General features: G+C 38.4%; 2 protein-coding genes across 2 annotated transcripts; one reads left to right on the top strand and one right to left on the bottom strand.

Moving 5' to 3' along the window:
• Positions 1–12,537: 12,537 nt before the first annotated feature.
• On the bottom strand, positions 12,538–18,419 carry DYDC1 (DPY30 domain containing 1). The gene is made up of 7 exons (XM_030951256.1): positions 18,186–18,419; positions 16,898–17,128; positions 15,911–16,063; positions 15,699–15,806; positions 14,265–14,333; positions 13,318–13,380; positions 12,538–12,666 (listed from the first exon to the last, which is right to left on the bottom strand). The coding sequence occupies exons 1-7, from the start codon at positions 18,417–18,419 to the stop codon at positions 12,598–12,600; spliced, it is 927 nt and encodes a 308-aa protein (XP_030807116.1). The 3' UTR covers positions 12,538–12,597.
• On the top strand, positions 18,392–21,437 carry EXOSC3 (exosome component 3). The gene is made up of 4 exons (XM_030951273.1): positions 18,392–18,693; positions 18,797–18,946; positions 19,522–19,673; positions 21,145–21,437. Exons 1-4 carry the CDS (start codon positions 18,418–18,420, stop codon positions 21,344–21,346), a joined length of 780 nt encoding a protein of 259 aa, XP_030807133.1. The 5' UTR covers positions 18,392–18,417; the 3' UTR covers positions 21,347–21,437.

The raw sequence follows: 21,437 nt of genomic DNA, 5'->3' as shown, positions 1-21,437 counted from the left end.
CATCCCACTGACATGAAGATACTATCCCAGCCTGAATAAATTACACATTAACACCATGCAGAAAAATATAATTTGTAAAAAAAAAAAAAAAACAAACAAATAAGACCAAAGAGTAACTAACCGTATTAAATCCAGTTAATCTGTAACATTCAAAAATGATATTGACTTTTAAAGTAAAATAGCATGATTGATATGCAATTATTCATAAATGCAAATACTGTCTTCTTCCTTATGGAGGCACCAAAAGACACAATGGGAATGGATGAAACAAAAAATGATTTTGTGTGTATTAAAGAGTTTTCTTTCTGATTCTACAAAAAATCATCCAACAAAAGCAGACAAGACTGCTTATCATTAGCCTGTGAGTTCCACTCTCTCTTGCCTCTGGTTTTGCTTTTCCTTGGTTTTCAATGCCAGTTAAGGAGAGAAAGTGTAGTTTGGGAATCAGCATTCATGGTTTTAAGGCAACACTTCAGGAGAATGCAGGACTCGCACAATTCTCTTATCACATGTAAAAATAAAAAACCCACAAGCTCTAAAAATGCTGAAGAGCACAAGTATTGACATACATGAGGAATGAGTTTGCAGGACCACTGTATATTTTGCTTTCACAGTTCTTTTTGCACTTGCTTCTTTCTAGTTAAATGCATTGGTCCTTGTGACCTTTGGAGGGTCACCCTTCATTAAAAAGCCTCTCTAGTACTAGTACTCCAGAAATGTTGCCCAGCTGCATTTCACATTAACTTGTGTAAAACCTCCAATTTGAGCTTCTTCCAGCTGTACTTTTACTATCAAGTGCAATACATTTGCTTTATGGTCATGAGGCACCTCAGCATGTTCTCTTCTAGGACATCCATGACCAATGCTAATGCATTGTAGGATTATGTAATGTTTAATTTGGCTTCTCTTCCCAGACAATTTGACTTTTTAAATATTTGAAAAAAGGTAAGTTAGTGTTTTACCATCATGTCTTTTTGGCATAGCACTCCTGTCTATAAAAAAAAAAAAGATGACACTAAGAGCATTGACATCAGCATTTTTCCTTATTCCATTTTATTGATAATGACTCAGCACTCAATGTAACAGGATTCCAAATTTTCTATTAACTTTATTGCCATACTCACCTGGACTGAGTCCTAATAAAGTTTCTCTGGAAATCTCTTTATAATTCTTGTATTGCCCATCATTGTATTACTAGTATCAGTTATGGGGAAACCATTCCTTAAGCTGTGAAATTTCTCTCTCTTATCACAGCTTTCAAATGTTAAGGATAACGACTTGATATGCAGAGATCACACACTTTACTACAGGCACTTACAATTCCAATTCCACTACATTAAAGAACCAAAACATGTTTAAATGTAGCGATATACAGGAATACTTCATGGATACAAATAACATGTAGGAAAGTGTTTTCCTAAATGCTTCTGTTTTGTACTCTCACCTCTATCTTCAGATTTGATTTTTACCAAGTTAACTGTTTAACAGGCTAATAGTTTAAATTTCTTACTTGGCTATTTTATTCTCACTTCATGCAAGGAATTTACTCCTAATTAATGCCTGTGGAAACAATTTTTCAGGTGTTTACAAAAACGGCTTTAATACTAGTTTAATTTTTGCTCTTTACTATTAGTAGTTTGCATTATACAAATAATGTGTTTTCAAGGAGTTACTGCAGTCCATCTTTTTTTTTTCCAATGGGAAATGAGCAATAAATTTTGCAAGCCTTATGGGAATATCCTCTAGGGCTTTTTGGTTGGTTGGTGAAAAGCCTTGACTTAGCCATTTATGTTAGGGGAAGGTAGCTGTTTTGGTTTATTTTTAGACTTAACATAAGGAAGATTGGTTAAGATGTGCTTATTTCCTTTACATGAAGAATGACAAACCTGATCAAAGTAACAGAGTTTGAACATGGGAATTCAAGACTTGCTTCCCACCTGCTTCAAAACTCTTACCTCTATCTAGTATTATCTGAAAATGAGAGTGGCTCAAGGCCTCCCAAACATGCAGGTGTAGATTTCACTGGCACATAAACATTCAGGGTAAAATAAATACTGCAGAGCATAAAAAAAGTTGTGATTGTAGCAGGAAAGAAGGTAGTGTGCCCTGAGAAGGGTGTTTATCACCCAGTATTTATTCTTTCATCTCACCTTTCACCTTCTCCAGACTGGACTATGGGACCTCCTGCACATGACCATGACCAATTCACCCCTTTCATTTTATGAGTTTTTGAGTAAATACCAATTACAGTCAGAGCAATTTCTTGGTGTGCATTCTATCTACCCCACTCCACAGTAACTTCAGCTTCAGAGAGGTCCTCTGTTGCATCTCCCAACTGCCACCCCTTCCATTTCCTAAGAAGTGTTTCCAGGTTCTTCTATTACCAATACGAGAGAAAATAATTAATTTGGCTTCTCTCCCCTGTGCTTGTCCTTTTTGCACCTGTTTGACCTCAAACTCTCTATTCCAATGCCTCACTGAATCACAATGTTTAAAGCTGGACAGTCTCTATTCCAACCTTCTGCTCAAAGCAGGACCAACATGAACAGGTTGTTCATGGCCGTGTTATAAAGTAATATGTGCCAGGCCTTTATACATGAAGTGGCAACTTTTAGTCTTTTAGGAAATAATTAAAGCTACACTGGGGTTAAATTGGGCTTTTGTTAAAATATATCTTGGTGTTAATTTCACTGGGAGCATTATTTCTTTAAAATTAGCAGAAATTAATACAAATTAATTTTTAATTTATTCACCTAATAAAAGTACTAGCAGTTCATGTCTCAATCCCAAGATAACTATAAATTAAAGTCTTTTTTCTAATCATTTTTCATAAATAACCCTTGTTGTACCAAAAGTGGTGCAAAAATAGCTAGATTAGTTAAAGTTTAAAGTTTTCAATTTGCTGATTGGTTACTATTGCTTCATTTAAACAGCATTAAACCATGCTGGTATATAATCAGTCCTGCCTTTAGTCTTTAGCAGCTTTCCTGTTTAAGGTATAAGCTCTGTAGAGCAATGCACAAGCTTTTGTTTGTGGTACATGCTTAGGTGAAGGCATATTACAACAGAATCACAAGTTCTTTGTATCCTTCACAAATGATGAGAGGGTAGAAGGGAAAAAATAGAGCCCTGTTCCATACTCACCTCACACAATTAAAAGTTTCAGTTTGCAAATGTAGCAGTGTACAACATACATATGTAGCATTTTACTCATAAGCCATTTTGCTCATACTCATAGTAAATGTAGTAAATTCACCCATTCATTGTTAAAATTAGGCCTTAGTCAGGTATGGAAAAGTCTTAATTAGAAATTATCTCCCTTAAACCTTACAAAAAGCCATCTATGTATTTTACTGGATGTTTTTTCCAGCTGCTATGGTCAGTTGTTTGGCTAGGGAAAGACTGTCATCTGACATGTAACAAAGCACAAGCCTTAATTTCACTTGCACGGGGTGTGATCACACATGAGATCCACAGCAGCCACAGTTTCTTTCTGTGGGAGTAGTTAGGGCTCTTAGCTGTGAATGACAGGTCTGATCACCTGCCCAGACTAAACCCCATTACAGCCATAGATCTTTATCTCAGCTTGGCTAGGGAACTCAGCTGGCTTCCAGCAGCTTGGGCTCTGGATGATCTTCTGCTTTCCCATGTCTCATGACATTATCAGTGTAAACCATTAGGATTTCCTCAGTACCTTAGGAAAGAGACTGATGCATTTAAACAGCTATTACCCAACAGTTTTTGCTGCAGTGTTTCATAGATGTTTACAGTACAGGTGGTCTTTGGACTTTGAAACAAATATTGACTTTAGTACATGAAGTTAGGTTTCAGAAACCTATCTGCAAGAACAGTTGTGGAATTGGTGAATTCTGGCTTCCTGACAAGGAACATTAGGTTAAATTGAGGCACATTTGACTTTTTCAAGAAACAATGCTGGAACATAGTTCTCCTTCATCTGGTATAAAACTGTAGTTACTTCTTTGGACCAAAACCCTTTACAAGTCTTCACTATGCGTAGTGTATGTGAAACATAGGAAGTAGTGTATGTTTCCTACACTACTAGTATATGTTTTCCAACTCTTCTATGCTTGCAATGAAAATATTTACATACTTGAACCGCTTGATACAGGCAAACATCTATTCAAACACTCAATACTAATCTAGTAAATAATGCATAGCATAATTTCACATGCATTTTGCATTATTGAAAATAACTACACAATGCTGTGAGTTCAAGAATTAGGCTTGTATGGCTATCAGGAGAAAAAGATACTACACACCATCCAACATCCATTTTAGCCATGATTCCTATCCATGATTATTCACAGCCTTTTCAGAAATTCTCTCACTGTCGCTGCTACAGAGCTCAAATGCTCTACTGGTGCTGTGAGGTCTGCAGGAAACTCTTAACTAAATCAACTGACTGGTGACATCTTTCAGAAATCCTCCAACCTGACCTTGCTACTACTGCTGATCCAGACTGGGAAGGTTGCCACTTAGGTAGCAATTTCACATACTTCACCTGGGCAAATATATTCGCAACCAGCAAAGATTATTATCTTTTATCTATGTCTGGCAGATTTCACTGCAGTTAGTCATTTAGCAGTTTCAGATAAGCAGGTCTGAACTAAAACAAAGCCAAAACTACTCTTTGATATCTGTCTAAACATCCATTAAGTAATGCAAGAAGGATATGTAGGATCACCTAACACAAGTATATAAACACTACTATACAAAAATTCACACAGCAATCACAACACATCAATATTTTTAGATTCTGGTTAATAGAATATGGAATGGGAAATGGATCTCTCCAAAAGATCTTTAGGCTTATAGACACAGTTGCCTTCTCAGAGTTTCATAATGACACTTTTTTTTTTCTTTCTAATCCTTTACCCTGAAACAAACTAAAAAGCTCAAGAATTATAATGTGTTACAATCTTGCTTTGACCCTTAGCAACAAGAACACTTGTAGCAATGAGAAATATCAGTACCTGGAATGTTATATCTTACCAGTTGTACTAAAACATGAAAAATTTTCAAACGAAAAAAAAAAGCCCCCCAAAAAACTCCTGAATATGATCAGTGTTGGCAATGTGAATTAAGACAATAAACTTCAAAATTTTATTCTTAAGGTTTAAGATCAACAACTTTTTCATTTTTGCAATGGAGAGTATTCAAGTTATGCACAAATCTCAGTACTCCAGAAAATAAACCAGCCACACTAGATCATCTCAAGGAAGAAGACAGTTTTAGTCCGTTAAGTGGAAACTGAAGCCCACAGCTCTACTAGGCCGGGAAAGAGAAGGACAAACCTATTCTCTTCACCATTTTAAACCCTATCCTACATAGGTGTATAAACTCCCCACAGGTAACAGCTCATAGCTAAACATGTGGAAGAGTTGATCTTAGGGTATATCTCTATCTTTCTTCTCCTCCAATATTTTCTTACTCCTCAATTCTTTTTTCCCTCTTCCAGGTTTTCCTATTAATCTATTTAAGGAGCACCTAAATTTCCTATATTCATATCAATTACTTGATTTCTATGCAGAGGATTCTTTCCTGTTTCCTGACAGGAGGTTGACAGCTTATAGGTTTCCCGCTGCTGCTTCTTTTTTATGTCCACAATCTGTGTTGCTTGTAATTAAACACCAGTGTTGCCTTTGGCCTCTCAACAGTCTGGTAAGTCAGCTAGAAAACAGAGATCAGAGCAGACCTGCCACAATCAAAACCTATCATCTACTCTTATTGACTCTGAGAAGAAAAAACATTTGACTCACATATATTAGAAGGTTTAGCCAGTGAAGTGAAGCATCTCATTTTCTGCTTCTGAAAATTGGTATTGAAATCAGCACCTAGCATAAGCCAACTCCTCCAAGGTATCCTCTTTTCTATGTTTTCAGAAATCTTGACTTATGAGAAAACTAATGGCAAGTTTCTACTGCAGCTTAATTGTTAAATTCTTCCCAATTGCTACCATTGGCTTAGAATCCCAAGAGCAACAGTCAGAGGTTGTCGGTAATCAGCTCTAGTTTGTTCCCTCTCTCCCTCTGCAGCACCATAAAACGTGTCACTGGGATTCTGTCAGTCTTTAGAGGCAAGGTCAGCCAGGTTATTTCAATGTGTAATTATTTTTAAGACACATAGATATTCCCAAGCAGTTGGCATGAGTGCTTTACTAGGACTCAAGTTGGATTCCTGCTAGCAAATTCAGTAAGCACAGACCTGATCTCCTTAGAAACTAAAATATCAAATGAATTTACAGATTTTTGAGTTCACAAATATGTGAACCTCTTCAAAGCTGTAGGTTTCATTTTTATGGTGTTTATAATAACAAAATACTGTAAGCAATATTTTTTTTTAACTTAAAACTAGGAATTTACTTATCCTACCAAACAAAGCAAAATTGAGAGAATTCAGTGGACCTTTCTCTAAAGCTTAGATGGTCCTTTGATTTCAAGAATATGGAAAAGAATAGTGGCATATGGATGCCAGCTGCATGAGCTCACCACACACAAAAGTGGTGACTTTCTTGTAGTCACAGAATAATGAAAGAGTTGTAGCTGCTGGAGAGACTTTTGAAGAAACTGCACCAAAATAAAGAAGCCTGCCTTTACTCTGTCAAGAGACAAGCCGAATGTATAGAAATAGAAATAGATAGGTCTGGCTGTATTTCCTGATTTTTTTGTGCCATGCAAAGCTTGGGCAAATTCATAGACAGATTCACACACTGTAACTATGCTGAGTTTTTAAGTGATAGCCAAAAAAAAGCAACCTAGAAAAGTCACATAAGGAGGGTATGGGGAAAACGTGCTACAGTTAACAGCAACCTACATGTGAGCAGTGGCAAAACCATTTATCCTGAAGATACTAAGAGGCAGGTGCCTCTAAGCACAAACTTTTGAGATAAGAGAATAGTCAGTGTTTCAGTATAGTGCTTTAGTATGTCATCAGTGGTAGTTTTTACAGGGTTCATACTTCTTACCAATAAATCTGACTCAATAGTTTTAAAATACAAGCAAATACAATAGCATTTAACCCAAGTTCAAGTGAGAAACAAAATACTGGTACATTTTTGCTATAGGCTCCACTTAGATACATATGCCCACAGAAAAAATGTTGAAGAACAGCTGCCTCAGAACGTACCACAGTCCCAGCCCTAGAAATCTTCAGCTGTCAGGGCCTAAGGGTAACTTTTCAGTGCAGCCTGGCTTACAATCAAACAAACAGATCCTGTTTCCCAGGTTACAATTATCAGCTAAATAAACAGAATTTTTTTAACTTATCTACTAAACACATCAGTGGCAAAACCGCAATTGCTTACAATAATGAACCAAATACAGGTGTGTCTGTGTGCAGCCAGTCATTTCTGCAAGAAAGTACATCCAAGAGGTGGAGCAGAAATTAGGCAGAATGATTGGAGAAGCCTAACACACTCCCAGGAATGTGACTTGAAACACAGCAAAAGAGAGCTGCAGTGCCCTTCTGCTGAAATGGAAATTATTTATTATCTGAATGTTTCCTCTTTCCAACCCTCCCCACAATTAAGCTCTTTTTATTTCTGTGCTATCTGCATTGCACATACAGTTTGAGGCAATCACTTCCCTCCTGTTTTAATAATAAGTACATTAAAAATCTAATAACTAGGAGATGGCTTCTCAGGAGTAGACGTCTGTGTTAGTTGAGAGCTCAATCCTCTTATGATTTCAACCACAACCTTTTCAGCAACTTCAATGAGACCAAGACTGAGATCCTTGGAATGCATCTTCAGTACGCCAAAAAAGGGTTGGCCTCAATTTTTTTTGAAACAAAATAACAACAATCAGCTCCATAATGGAGCTGAAAATATGACTCAGTTCATTAAGAAAAACAGACAAACCAAAATACTGATCAAGTTCAAGCATACATCCACCTCCTCCGCCAGGAAACGCCAATTTCTTTATCTGGCATCTGCTAGACAACATCTAAACTATGGAGGAACCGCTGAACAAACTAATTTGCTGAACTTAAACACCAATTGGTTCTTGCATCAAACGGAAGTCACATTTTGCACAAGTACTTTCCCAAGATTTTTGGAAGAAAACCCCAAAATTTCTATAAATTCAACTTCTATTGAGATCCATGAGTGACTACATGGAGAAAATGGCAGAATTCCCTTGGGGAGTTCATTAAAAAATTCTTAAACCTTTTACATGCCCTTAGAGAAGCTAGGATTATTCAGATAACTTTGGTGTGATATGCCTAAATATCAATTTTTATTTCTAAATCAAATCCAAGCTTCATATCATCATTTAAAGTACACTGAATTTTTAAATTGTGATGGATTAAAGTAATGGGGGAAAATTTGGAATTTTTGGTGAAGCATATACTTCTGTAGCAGTACAGAAATGTCCATAGAGCCTTTGAAATGGATAACTCAAGAAAGATTAATCAACAAGAACCAAGTGGCAACCTTCTATGCTCATTCCATTACCTGACAGTATGAATGTGCATTTACTTTCAGGGGCTAAAACAAACATGCCCAGTATTAATGTATTAATATGGTTTGAATTTTTGGGCATTGATTTTGGATGAGCTACAGCTAAAGAAAAAATGGGAGTACTCAGTACCTTCAGACAGGCTCTCATAAACGTAATTTTTCATGATATAGTATCTTCTAATTTGTTTAAAATAAAAAAAAACAGTGTAGATTACAAAAATTCTGATCTAAATTAAACACTAATTTTGGTTAATGATAATGATTCTATGATGTACAAGTTAATAGGGAAGACCCGCAGTACTGAAGTTGCATATACACCTGAGAACTCTCAAATTCTGAGAATGAGTTTTCTGCTTAACTTTTTAAAAATCTGCTACACTGTGCCATCTCAAAAAAAGGGCACTTTCCTCTACCTGGCCTTTCTTCCATTACTATTAGCTCTATACCTGTACAAATACTTGTAATAGTATAACTTCTTGCACTGTATGAATTGTAACAAATACACAAGTATAAAACACAATGACTGCATGAAGCTCTATAATGGCAGCACCAGAAAACAAACAAAAGTAATAAAACCAAGCAAATAAACTTCCCCACAAGAAAACCCAAACAAAAACTCCAAAAAGGCAACAACTCAAAAACAAAACTGTAAAAGCAAACAAGTACACTGGTAAGATATTTTTAAAAGTACATCAGTCCTTATCAGCCAATAACAGGCTTGGACTCCCATTTCTAGCTGTAGTCAATAGACAACACTGCTTTTTTTCTAACCTAAGTACAGGAAATTCTTCAAAGAAGTAAAGCAATTAATAAGTGACTTCAAATATGAGTAAGCTGTATTAGCAAAGTTTAGAGAAATTCAATTTAACATTTAATCCAGACTAATTCATATGACTCCCATTACCATTAGCAAATCACTGTATAAAACTTCTGCTTACAAAAAGATAAGTTAGTTCCTTTAGACTATGAAGGAAAATCATTCATCATAAAAGGGACTACAAACTGAATAAAACCTATTCCATTAAAAGATAACTTTAAAATGTGCCTGCTGCAACATGTATTTCTCCATGCAGGAGAAGGTTCTCACACTGCAGAGCTGTTTTCACCTCTGTGAGCAGACTGACAGTTAATCTGAATTATTTTATCCTATTCTGGGCTTCATATCTGTTTTCATCCTTGTGCTTCAGTATTGCTGGAATGAGAACAGCTGTGAATGGGCATGTTACTATCAGCATGTTCTCTGAAGGATCTGCACATGGCTTGGTCACAGCCCAAACAAGACTGCTCTTACTCTGAAGAAAGGAAAAATTATAATTTCATCAATTTTCTGTCAGTATTTAGAACCTTATTTTCAGTGACAGTTTGCATCATCTATGAATTTTATCCTTCTTTCCTAAATTTCATAAAAATTTATTCAAAGGGAGTGTAAGCTGCAGATGAAGCTACATTATGTAATTGCTTTTTTTCTTTCCAATGTACAATTTTACATTTTATGCAGAGGTTAAATTGTGTTAACACTTCTGAAATCACATTGTGTGCAGCAACTAAAACAGTCATCCATCCTCCTCCAGGCTCTAGCTTGCTAAACTCCAAAGAAGGTGAAAGTTCAGAAAGAGAAGGCAAAAATTATTTTAAGCTGCCTTAATTTCCCTCCAGGTTTAGACACCCAAGGAGAAGTCATCTTTGTTGTGAACTACATTTTCAAGTAACCTACAGGCAGGTTTGCACCTCAAGAAAGCATGGAGCCAAGAACTGTTTACCTCTTGTCACATATCCAAGATAAGGATTCCTATAAAGCTGTAATGCATCAGGTCTGTGCACATCAGATCCTGAAAAAAATGGGAATTCCTACAAATAACATTTTAACAAGAAAAGTTTTCTGTACCTAACAATAAAGAAACAGGTAAATTGGAATCTACCACTTTATTTTGACCCTTGCTTAGTAATTTTCTGATAAAAGTTTCCATCCAAAACTTCCTACCTTGAAATAAAGTGAGGAATACGGACTGCAGCATCACAAAGAAAAAGTCATAGTTAAAAATAAGCTGAAACAGAATGACAAACAGAAGTTGTAGTTTTCATGGGCTGTAATTGACAGAGCTTCCAGTGTGCTTATTTAGGATGCACTCTAGTGGACACACATATAACAAAATCAAAGATACAAACAGATTAAAGGATAAAAAAATGAAAGCAACATGTCATCAGAATTAATTTCTAGCATGTTTTAAAATAGTGTCTTATATTCTGAAGGCTGTATGAAGGTTGAAATTTTCATGGTCAACATGACTGGACATTAAGTGAAAATGAACATGAGTTACCAATTTTTGAAAGTGTTAATCTAAATATTAAGAATCAGTTATACATATTGTTGAAAAGACAAACTCCATCTGTTTATACATTTCTCCATCCCTTTGAGACTGGCACAAGAGGCTGCTGTGTATGCAGTGTTAACAGGTGTAATTAGAATTGTGGTATCAAAGTGTGCCCCTGAATGATTCTTTTGTAACTGTTTCTAATAAATGTAATTGCAAACTCTGTCAAAATCTGGAACATCAACCACTGCAAACCAATCAGAATTATTGGAAAGGAGATAGGAAAGCCTGACCACTTAGACATAAAAAATAGTTGCACTTTTCATGACTCCAAAAGTTACACAAATATTTCTAAGTATTTATACCCGGTAAATGACTTTAAGGATGCTCATATAAGACGTGGTTGTTAACAGCATTCAAAAAGCAGTGTAGCAATAAGATTGGCACAGGATTTTTTAATAGAGTTACTTTAAGGGAAAAAAAACATTAATATATAGAAAAATCAATAGTGCTTATGTTTTTTAAATTTTGTAAGATTATTCTTAGTATGATCTACATGATCAAAATAAGTTATACAGAGCAGGAAAACATTTATTATGTGATTGACCCTTATCTGCTGGGTATATAGATATTTTTAACAGTTTGCCAAGGATAGCAAACCTCTTAGACCCAGCTATACTATTAAAAAATTGAAGTGAAATTATAAAAAAAATCTCTTTCATCCCAAGACTGAAGAATGCAGTGAATGCATTAACTATGCACCGATTTTCTAACGAAAGCTATTTTCATTACACAGTAGTGGCCATGACCATGCAAAGGCACATTTCATTGAAGAACAGCAGGATTTCTTGATGCTGATGTTTTCTCCATTTATAACAAAGAGACACAAAACATTCTTGACAACCCATATCAAGATACCAGTGATTACAAACATCTGTTCTTTTAAAAATACAATCTTTAAGTATTATTAAACTTATTTTTACAGATAACCATGGATCAAACAAAATATTCTTCTAAATTTTTAGAAGTGAAGTTTTCGAAATAATGATGGTATTTAGTAGAGAACACATTTAATTTCTTGGTTTACAAATTCAAGAAAAATGCAGAAAAGTCTTAAAAACTTGATTAATCAAGACTAACATGCAGACACTTGAAGCTTACCTAGTACCACACAATACCCAAAAAAGGTTCTAATAATAAATATTATAATAAATATATCTTCCAATGATAAAGCCTAGATCATCTCATGACTTCTAGGAGAGAAGATCTTCTAGTATATACTGAGTCAAATTCACCTCTTTCAAATACATTTGGGAAATCTGATTGGATTTTTGCACCAAGTTTGAAGTCCAGAATACCCTCTCCATCTTTTAATCTGCAGAGCATTTCCTTTTTCTATCAGAAACCATTCAAATTCTTAAAATAATTTTCAGTAATATTTTATTCTTTTAATATTGATTCAAATTATCATATTGTAGCATCTATCCTCAAATCATGTTGACACTTTAGTTATATTGTTATTTATTATGGTCACTTCAATATGCAATAAGTAGAAAATATATTTGCTGCTTTCACTTCAGCTGCAGTTTTCTTCTGGCAAGTCAGCCATGCTAGCTACAACACTTTAAGAACAAAAAGGAACAATCGGTATCAGAAATAACAAACTTTACACAAACACCTTGAAAACAGACACCAGAGAAACAGTTATGTAAATCAGTTATATTTATAAAATACATAAATCAAGGTACTATACTTCAGGATAGCAAGTAATGAGTAGAAAATATATTTACTGCTCTCAGGTCAGTTCTAATTTTCTTCTTCTTCTTCTTCTTCCTCTTCTTCTTCTTCTATTACTGTTGGGAGGTCTGTTTGACCCTGGAAAACAACAACAAAAATATTCTACCACTTACCAGCATTCACTGAGCTTTGTAAAAAGGAAAATAGAAAAACCTGCCCATGACTGACAAGTTGGTGTTTATCAGTATAATCATGTATTCTTCCATTCAGTAAAATGAATACAATTAATGTCATCACCAGACTTCTATTATAAAATCCAGCAAATTTGGATGATGCATTGTGATTTTGAGAATCAATAGTACAAGCCTATATGTCTTATTTTATCAATCTGTCCATAATTTGCAGCAAACATGTCACTGTAAAACCTGAAATAACATCCCCAAAAGCCAATGTAATCTAACATCTTTAGGCATGAAAACTTGGCACATGTAGGAAGCAGCAGGCACTTAAGACTAATTTTCACGTCTGGTTTTACAATTTTCTTATTAAAGAACCCATAAAACATGCTCAACAACTCAAGAATACTTTAAAATATGTAATTGTCAGAAAATTATAAAAATTGGGGCCATATGGGATCTTGCATACACACCTGATTTACCTCAGTGGAAAAAACACCTGTGAAAAGCTGACCCTAAGAACAGTCATGTTATATTTTCATAAATCTATTGTCAGCACAGAAAAGCAAATTTTTAAGAATCAATAATTTATAATCTCTTTCTAAACACTTACAGGTTCACCCTCATCTGGCTCCTCAGGTCCATCTGTAACTTCAGCTACTGTCTGTTCATTTTCCTGTGGTAAAGAAAACCAGTTTTCAGTTCAAATATCCCATGTCATGAAATCACATTTCAGATGTGTTAAAATAACATTATGTATTAATGTAAAGAGAACACTTCAGATAAGTGCTACACAAGTTTGGTAATATGGGAATATGTCTTGGTATGCTTAGCCCTATTTTTAAATATTTTTTAATTAACAGCAAGTTAAAGTTTTTACATAGTCTTTTTTTGTCACTTTCATATGTTCATCTTATTACAATTATGTTTTGTCAGTATTTTAGCAGAGTTTTCTAAAAATGTACGTATTTCTAAAATACTCTGAGCTTGACAGAGTTTTAAAAGCTTTAGGGAGATAAGCACGCCGATTATCCATGTATGTTTTCCTGAAGCAGCATTAAAAGACCATAAACATGGATATCTGTATAGACACTCTTCTGTTAGTATAAATTCCCATGCATCACTAAGATAGCAGAATCCAGATGCACTGCAATTCCAAACCACAGCTCTTTTTCCAGGTACAGTAAATGGATTTTATGCTAACCCACTGTAAAATATAACTATATTGGTACTTTAATTAGACATGCTTATCTTATTAAACTTTCTAATAAATACCATAAAGAAATGTAGAAGCAACAGGTAAGCTGACCTTATGCTGGATTTTTGGAGTAAATTTATGTTCTGTTCTGACCAAAATTCACGTATAAAACCCAGACTGCAGAAGCCACGTGTTAGACATTCTCCCCTATCTACACTCCTGTTACTTTAATTATGCATTAGTTCAACACCCGTGGGCTTCTGCTCTGTGTTTTGTAATTGATGCCTGCATCTGGAAAAAATGGCTGATAAATGGTATTTTCAAACCACCAACTAAGCATTGGCTTAAACCTCTTGATCTACCTGCTGCAACTGCATTTCAGCTTCCTTCTTCTGTGCTTCCAACTCTGCACGTTCTTTCTCCAACTCAGCCTGAAATCAGTTCAAGAAAGGACAAATTAAAAAGAAAAAAGACCCACATGTATCTTTTCCACCACATTGTTTGCAATGTATTAAATATTAAAATAATAAATAAAAGGTAAGCATAAAACATAACTGCTATGTTATGCTAATAAGGAAGTCCTTTCAGTATCATCATCATCATTTTCAAAGGTTTGAGAAAGGTTTTTAATACAGAGGCTTTACTACCAAGAGGAAGAAAAAACAGTTAACTGAAGTTAGTGTACACACTTCAGATAATGTCTCATTACACAAGCTCTTTATCAGTTTGTATTAGTTATCTCCTATCCTCTGGATTAAGTTCTTTGATACTTTGTGTAGTACCTAGAACACACTGAGGAATCAATATAGAATCAAATCTATAGAAAAATTTGGCAGGCAATGTCATTAACATTAATCATGTCCATCAGCAACCTTTAGTATTTATAACTGGAAATATCTAACAGGAAGTGTTTATTAATTGGGAACATAAGTCCTATTACATCAGAACTTCAGAAACTGCATAATCTAAGTATTTACATTCAACAACCTTAGAGAATATTGTTTGCTCTTGCATTTTGTGAGCAGTTACAAACATGTTCATAATTTTCTATTCCTTTTTCTTACATAAATGCAAAACTCACCTCAGTATTTGACTACAAAACTGAGTTAGGTTAAAAAATGCATGTGAGTATTGTTCAGAATCTTTCCCATAGCTTAGGTGAAATGATCTAATTCTCAGTGAATTGTCTCTAGACACAATCTCTTTATTTTCATTTACTATTTCACATCACTCATGAAACCCTTAAGCACATTACTTCTGGTTTACAAATTACTAAACTCCAAATTTTAAAGCTGCAAGTGAAATAAAATGAATGCATCTTACACTAGAGCTGGGCTTAATGTGATCAGCATAAATTTAAAATTAAGCATTTGATTTTAACATCATGGTAGTCATCCATACAAAAAAATCCAGTCAGGTCACATCAACATCACCATGGCAACCCTGGGTTCACATGACTCCTTTACAAAGAAGGGGTAGAAACACAGATATTGTATTTATTTCTCATATTATAAGCCCAAACAGTATTTTCAGTTACTTCTCACATAACTCCTAAATTGGCTGCCTTTTAACTTAACAGCCATCACTTTTTAATAACATTTTACTGCATATTATGTAGCTTTTCCTACCCATGCACTGGCTAATAATTTCAGTTACTCAGAAAAGTGAGATTAAAAAACCTGCTTTATGTCACCTTTATCAAAATCATTATACAGCTACTAGAAGTATACAAAGAGCTCCAAGATGCCACAGCACCATATGCTGCTTGGACTGATCTATTATTAAGTATTAATAACCTGCTTTTGCTCTTCAAGTTTCCGCTGCTCTTCCTGGATTTTTAACCTTTCAAGTTCTGCTCGGGCTGCCACCCGTTCTTGCTCCAGCTCAGCTCTCTCCAGTATTCTCTATTTCAGAGGTAACACAGAATCAATTAGACATTAAAATGAAAGATGTATTAAATAGCATCAACTATATTGTAGCAATCTTTTTTTGCCTAAGTTGGATCCACCTTTTTTTCTTCATCTAAGTTTCTTCTGTATTTGTAAATCCAGTGTGCAAGATACTCTATTGGATCTGCTGGCCGATGCTCTACAACCTCTGCCAGTCCTTTCTTCAAGCAATCTCCCAGGCATTGCTTCAGATACTGAGACTCCATCCAAATCTACTGACAATGAACAGACAGATATCAGACATCAATGTCAGAATTAAGTTAGGGGCTTTAAGAATTCTTGCTTAAAGTGCAGCGACACATAGTCAGTGTCACTGACTAGGACATCGCTTTTTTACTAAGCTTGCAATTTATACAAGTTATTTGGCAGTGATTTAGTTCTTAAAAGCTCCAGTAACAGGTCAGTTATAAACAATCACTGCAGAAAAATAATGCTTAAACGCCACCTTACTGTTTGGACATGTATAATTCATAAACTAATTAGAAACATGCTGCCAATTCTAGGTCTGCATGATAACAAAGAAAAAAACAAACCCTGAAAACGACAACAGGACCCAGAAAACTTCTACACAGACACTCAAAGAACAGACAAGTAGCTCTGAGGACGATTAAGGGGTAATTTTAGTTTGATCTATCAAAGCTATCCTTTACACATGTATGCAAGGCAAGGAGCTAAAGCGCTCACTCCAGAGCTAGGAAAGGCACAGACCTCTATACACACGCTTTACCAGGCCAGTAAACACGAGCCTTGAAGTAAACGTGAGCCTTCCTTTGCTGTCAAGGGGGCTGAATCCATGCCGGAGCAGAGAGCTCGGGCACTTAACACAGCAACAAATCCAGTCCCATTATCTGCGTTCACGGCAGCCCCAGGTGACCCTAACGAGGCCGCCCACGCCCTCTGCTCCGGGCTCCATTTAAGCACCGGCCGGACCCCTCCCTTTCCCCTACGCTGCAGGCGAGGCGGGCCGGGCCGGCTCCTCGTCCCTACGCCGGGTGTTGGGACTGGCCCGTTACCCCGCCTCGCCTCACGCTCCAAGAGAGACAGACCCCAGCAGCCCGTGGTGTCGCTGCCCTGCTTCTGGTGCCGCGGGATGCGCTGTGGCCGCTCGCCTTCCCTCGGAGCGCAGCCCCGCTCCGGCTCCTTGCCGGCAGCCGCTCCCAGAGCTCCGGCACGGCAGCCCCGGGCCCGTCCCGCTCCTGCCGCCCGGCCCGGCCCCGAACGCGCGGGGTTGCTGCGCAACAGCGCTGGCCGCAGGAGCTGACGGAGGGGTGAAGGGTCTGCTCGGAGAGGTCGCCGATGGCACAAAACCGGCAGGAGGGGCCGAGACCTCAGAGGGTTTTGCGGCCTTTGAGAGAGACCTCGACAGGCTGGAGGGATGGGCAGAGAAGAACCTGAAATTCAGTAATGCCAAATGCAGGGTCCTGCACCTGGGGACGAATAGCCTCACCACCGGGAGAAGCTGGGGGTGATCTGCTGGAGAGCAAGTCTGTTGAGAAGGACCTGGGGGCCTGATGGACAACGAGGTCTTGCAGCAGTGTGCTTGTGGCCAAGCAGGCCGATGGTATCCCGGGGTGCGTTAGGAAGAGCATTGCCAGTAGGTCCAGGGAAGTAATCCTGCTCCTCTGCTCAGCCCTGCTGAGGCTCTGCCTGGAGTGCTGTGTATAGGTCTGGGCTCCCCAGTGACAGAGACATGGAGATCCTGGAGCAGGTCCAGCACAGGGCTATGAAGATGATTAAGGGACTCGGGCATCTCTCTTACAAGGAAAAGCTGAGAGCTGAGCCTGTTCAGCCTTGAGAAGAGATGATTGATAGGGGGCCTCATTAATATGTATAAATATCTAGAAGGGAGGTGCCAAGCTCTGCTCCGTGGTGCTAACCACTGGCATACCAGGCAATGGGCAGAAACTGATGTATAGGAAGTTCCATTTAAACAGGAGGCAGAATTTTTCTGTGTGCAGGTGACCCCACACTGGAACAGACTGCCCAGAGAGGTTGCGGAATCTCTTTATCTAGAGGTATTGAAAGCTGTCTGGATGCAGTTCTGTGCAATGTACTCTAGTACAACCCTGCTTAAGCAGGGAGGATGGATCAGATGACCCACTGTGATCCTTTCCAACTGTTTCAATGCTAGCTCTCTGTGAGCAGTTTGCCTTCACAACTGATGTGATTTTTTCTGCTCCCTGCAAAACTCATCGGCTGACGTTCACCTCAGATTTGACCAGCTGTATGTTTTACTGTCAACTTCTAAGCGGCTATTAAAAAACCTTGCGAACAACTGCAGCTGGAAGAATTACCTCCGTACATTTGTTAATTCCGGCGCCGAAGTACACTAACATTATCTTGGCCGCTCCCCGGCAGAAACGGAAGGCGGGCAGCCTCCCTGACGGACAGGCAGCTGGCGGAGGTGCCGTGAAGGGCGAGGAGCCGCTGCAGCAGCCCGGGAGGCGGACAGGCCCGGCTGTGGCGGCCGGGGCCGTTCTGGCCGAGGGGTGTCGCTGGCGTCCCGCTAACGTTCAGCGCAGGCCGCAGGCGCAGCCGCCCGCCCCGGCCTGAGGGGCCGTACGCCATGGCTGCCATGGCGATGGAGCGTGGTACGGCGGCCGAGGCCCTCGTGGGGCAGGTGGTGCTGCCCGGGGACCTGCTGCTGCTCCCCGCGCACTACGACGAGGACGCGGAGGGCGAGCGGCTGCGGCTGAGCGCGGGCACCGCGCCGCAGGGGCGGCTGCTGTGCGGGCCGGGGCTGCGGCGCAGCGGGGCCGGGCTGCTGGTGACCAAGTGCGGGCTGCTGCGGCACCGGCCCGGGGGCGGTGGCGCCTACTGGGTGGACTCGCAGCAGAAGCGGGTAGGGGCGCGGCGGGACCCGGGTGTCCGTGTGTGTGTGTGTGTGTGTTAGCCCCCGTGTCGCCCGCGCTCCCCTGACCCTCTGTCCGCCTCTCCCGCTGCAGTACGTGCCGGTGAAGGGAGACCACGTCATAGGGATCGTGACGGCCAAAGCGGGGGACGTGTTCAGGCTGGACGTGGGCGGCAGCGAGCCCGCCTCCCTGTCCTACCTGGCCTTCGAAGGCGCCACGAAGAGGAACAGGCCGAACGTGCAGGTGAGCGCCCTGTTAGCTGGCGGTAGCGCTTCAGCTGCGTCCTTTGGTGGCGCTTCTGGTGCGTTTCAGTAGCTTTTCTTAGGGTGTTTTCGTAAGCCCACGTTAGAGGAGGTGGGCAGGTCTGGTTATAATGGTTTTGCCTTGGTCCTCCTCGGATTTTGCACCATTAGGCCGCAGCCTTTCTGGGGTTTCTTGTGAGGAGTGTAACTAGCGTGCTTTGCTCTCTCTCAGCTGGCTGAGTACTTCACTCACGTGTTTTAGTTTGCTCATAGTGCTGCCAGGAGCAGATGCAGTTCATGAGCAAGGTGCATCTGATAGGTCACTCTGATGTTAAGGTTTTAAAACCTGAGATGCTGGTAGAAAATGTAAGTTGTGTGTGTTCTTTTAACAGCACTATTATGAATGGCTGTGCTGCACATGCATGCCACCGTTTCTGCACTCAGATGAAACACCATTACCAGAATGTAAAAGGAGCTGTAAAGAAAAAACAAATAGGCCTGTGTGATATTATTTTGTTTTCCTACTAAATCATTATAAGAGATTACACCTTTGTTCTTTGACCCTGTTTTGTTTAGGTGGGAGATCTTATTTATGGTCAGTTCGTTGTAGCAAATAAAGACATGGAACCAGAGATGGTCTGTATAGACAGCAGTGGAAAGTCAAGTGGAATGGGAATAATTGGACAAGATGGCTTCCTCTTTAAAGTTTCCTTGGGTCTAATAAGAAAGTAAGTACTAAAAAATGTAAGTAGTCACTCTCACGTGTAAGATTCCCACAGCTGTTCCTTCTGAGTGGTGTGGGCAATTTGGTAAACCAGCCTGTGTGATTCTTGTAGTGCATTGAAACCAGATTTACTGAATAGGGTATGGCTTGATCTAGAAGGAAAGTTTATTTTTCCTCTTAAGAGACTTACAGGCTCTTTTGTGTGGTGTTGCATCACCTGTTTAAAAAAAGCAATTTGGTTGCCAAGGCAGTATGGAAAATAAAAGTAGTGACTTGGGGAAGTCAAACATTCAGGATAGTGTTTCAGATATGTACATATTACCTTGGAGTTTAAAACTTGGCAATGCTTGTTGTCCTTTTTGTGTGTCATGGGGTGTATGTTTGGCTGACAGCTGATTAAAGGGATCCTTGCACATCAGTACACGTTATTTTCTGACTTCCAAAAAAAAACCGCACTGAAATAAAGATACAGATATAAAAAATGTAGGATTTTAGTTTAAAACTGCCACATTAGTCCAGGAACTGTTTCGTAAGCTTTTAAATGTATTGTGAACTTTGGAGTTGCTTATGCTGATGTAAATACAGGATTTTTTTTGTGACCGTCAAAGAATACCAGGTTACATGGATAAACAATAGTTAAACTTAGTTGTTGGTTTTTGGGTGGAGCTATTTGTTTGTTTTGTCATTCTTTGGATAAGCAATCTGGCAGTGCAGAGCAGCTTTTTCATTCCTGTCATTGTCTGATTTATATGTCCTATCAGAAGTCAGTGTGAACTGATACAAAAGCTTTTTGCAGCCATTTTGTATTCCAAATTTTGTCTGTATGCAAGTAAAAAAATAACAGTATATTCTGAGTATATAATAATAGTTAATACTTATAATAGCTAATAGTTAATACTAATAATAGCTAGTATATAATTAATACTAGCTTAATCCTAGTATTATTTTAGTTTTTTCAATACTTGTTCAGTCTTGATTTAATCCTAGACATGTTACAGTATTTAGTATGCTGTCACCTAATAAAAATGAAGTAGTCTGTGTATTGCTTTTAATACTGTTTCCTGAAGTAGAAGGGAAGTCCTGTTTTGAAAGACACCTCTGGGGTGTCAAATAAGTAGCATTTCAAAAATGTCATTTGGTCAAACAGTGTACTTTTAGAAAGTACTCATAGAATGGTTGTAAAAGTATCAATTCACGTTAAACTAGTCAGGGTTTGCTTCTGAATCTAATGAGAAAAAACCTAAATTTACCATGTTGTTTTCTTTTTAGGTGCATCTATTTTATATGACAGGAGCCTTGAAAATCTGATACTGTATTGCTGTTTTGGATGTATATGCAACTTTATAATCTTTCACTGTTTCTTAAATAGCTCCCATAATCGCAGTAGTGCTGGAATTACTGGTCAATAATAATGTGGTGTTTGTAAGTGTGGGCACTCCTTCCTCTGACCTTTTTGTTTTTGCTCTTGTTTACAGGCTCTTGGCTCCCAAATGTGAAATAATTCAAGAGTTGTCACAGTTGTACCCATTTGAACTGGTGCTGGGAATGAATGGAAGAATATGGGTAAAAGCAAAAACAGTTCAACAGACTTTAATTATAGTAAATATTTTGGAAGCCTGTGAGTATATGACTGCAGAACAGAGAAAACAAGCCCTTGCCAAGCTGTCAGGGAACTAATAAGAGAACCTTGAGGATTTGCTTGTGATGACTGGAGGGTGTTTTGGTTATTTTTGTGTTCAGATTTATATTAAAAGCCTTTTTTTAAATG

This window comes from Camarhynchus parvulus, chromosome 6 (genome assembly GCF_901933205.1).
Source record: "Camarhynchus parvulus chromosome 6, STF_HiC, whole genome shotgun sequence".
NCBI classification, from domain to species: Eukaryota; Metazoa; Chordata; class Aves; order Passeriformes; family Thraupidae; genus Camarhynchus; species Camarhynchus parvulus.
Note: the sequence above shows the minus strand (reverse complement) of the source record. Positions and strands in the feature narration are given on the sequence as shown.